The sequence below is a fragment of the Frankliniella occidentalis genome, unplaced genomic scaffold (assembly GCF_000697945.3).
Source record: "Frankliniella occidentalis isolate FOCC.00 unplaced genomic scaffold, Focc_3.1 Scaffold728, whole genome shotgun sequence".
In the NCBI taxonomy this organism is placed as follows: Eukaryota; Metazoa; Arthropoda; class Insecta; order Thysanoptera; family Thripidae; genus Frankliniella; species Frankliniella occidentalis.
In genome coordinates this window covers 9,832-10,409 of record NW_026267840.1, presented here as the reverse complement: position 1 = coordinate 10,409, position 578 = coordinate 9,832, and the positions used below count along the sequence as shown (strand labels likewise).

Below are 578 nucleotides of genomic sequence, written 5' to 3'. Positions count from 1 at the left end.
TGCACTTAAAAAGACTAGTTTGGCCACGAAAATGCTGATATATCCATTAAAAAGATAAGGTGCATCAGGATAACAGGGATAACTCACTTTGTTTGAGGGCTGATCCTGGTGTTTCCTTTTCTTCGACTTAGTTGGTGGCCTGCTGCTACATGCTACTTGCTTTTGTGACCTCACTTCCTTAATGTCAAAATCAGACTCAGAATCCTAAAACAAGAAAATTACCCGTAATCCTAGCTAAAAAAAATTGGGCACTACAACGAATTCCAAACCAAGACTAGAGTTCGTCCATGAAAATAGTGATATAGCTATTAATAAGATGGGGTGCATCAGGATAATAAAGATATAACTCACATTGTTCGAGGGCCGAACCTGGTGCTTCTTTTTCTTTGACTTAGTTGGTGGCCTAGTGCTACATGCTACTTCCTTAATTTCAAGATCAGACTCAGAATCCTGAAACATGAGAAAATAACCCATAAGCCTAGTTAAAAATAGGGCACTACAACAAATTCTAAACCTAGAGCAAGGGACGTGGTAACTTTGCAATAGTTTGCCATGAACTCACCTCACTTGAGGATTGA

At 39.1% G+C, this 578-nt stretch overlaps 1 protein-coding gene across 1 annotated transcript; it reads right to left on the bottom strand.

Moving 5' to 3' along the window:
- Nucleotides 1–5: 5 nt before the first annotated feature.
- LOC127751690 (uncharacterized) lies at nucleotides 6–525 on the bottom strand (the record flags this gene model as incomplete). Its single annotated transcript, XM_052275653.1, has 2 exons — nucleotides 352–525; nucleotides 6–204 (listed from the first exon to the last, which is right to left on the bottom strand). Coding segments are annotated over exons 1-2 (322 nt in total), but the record flags the coding sequence as incomplete, so codon positions are not given.
- Nucleotides 526–578: the final 53 nt, after the last annotated feature.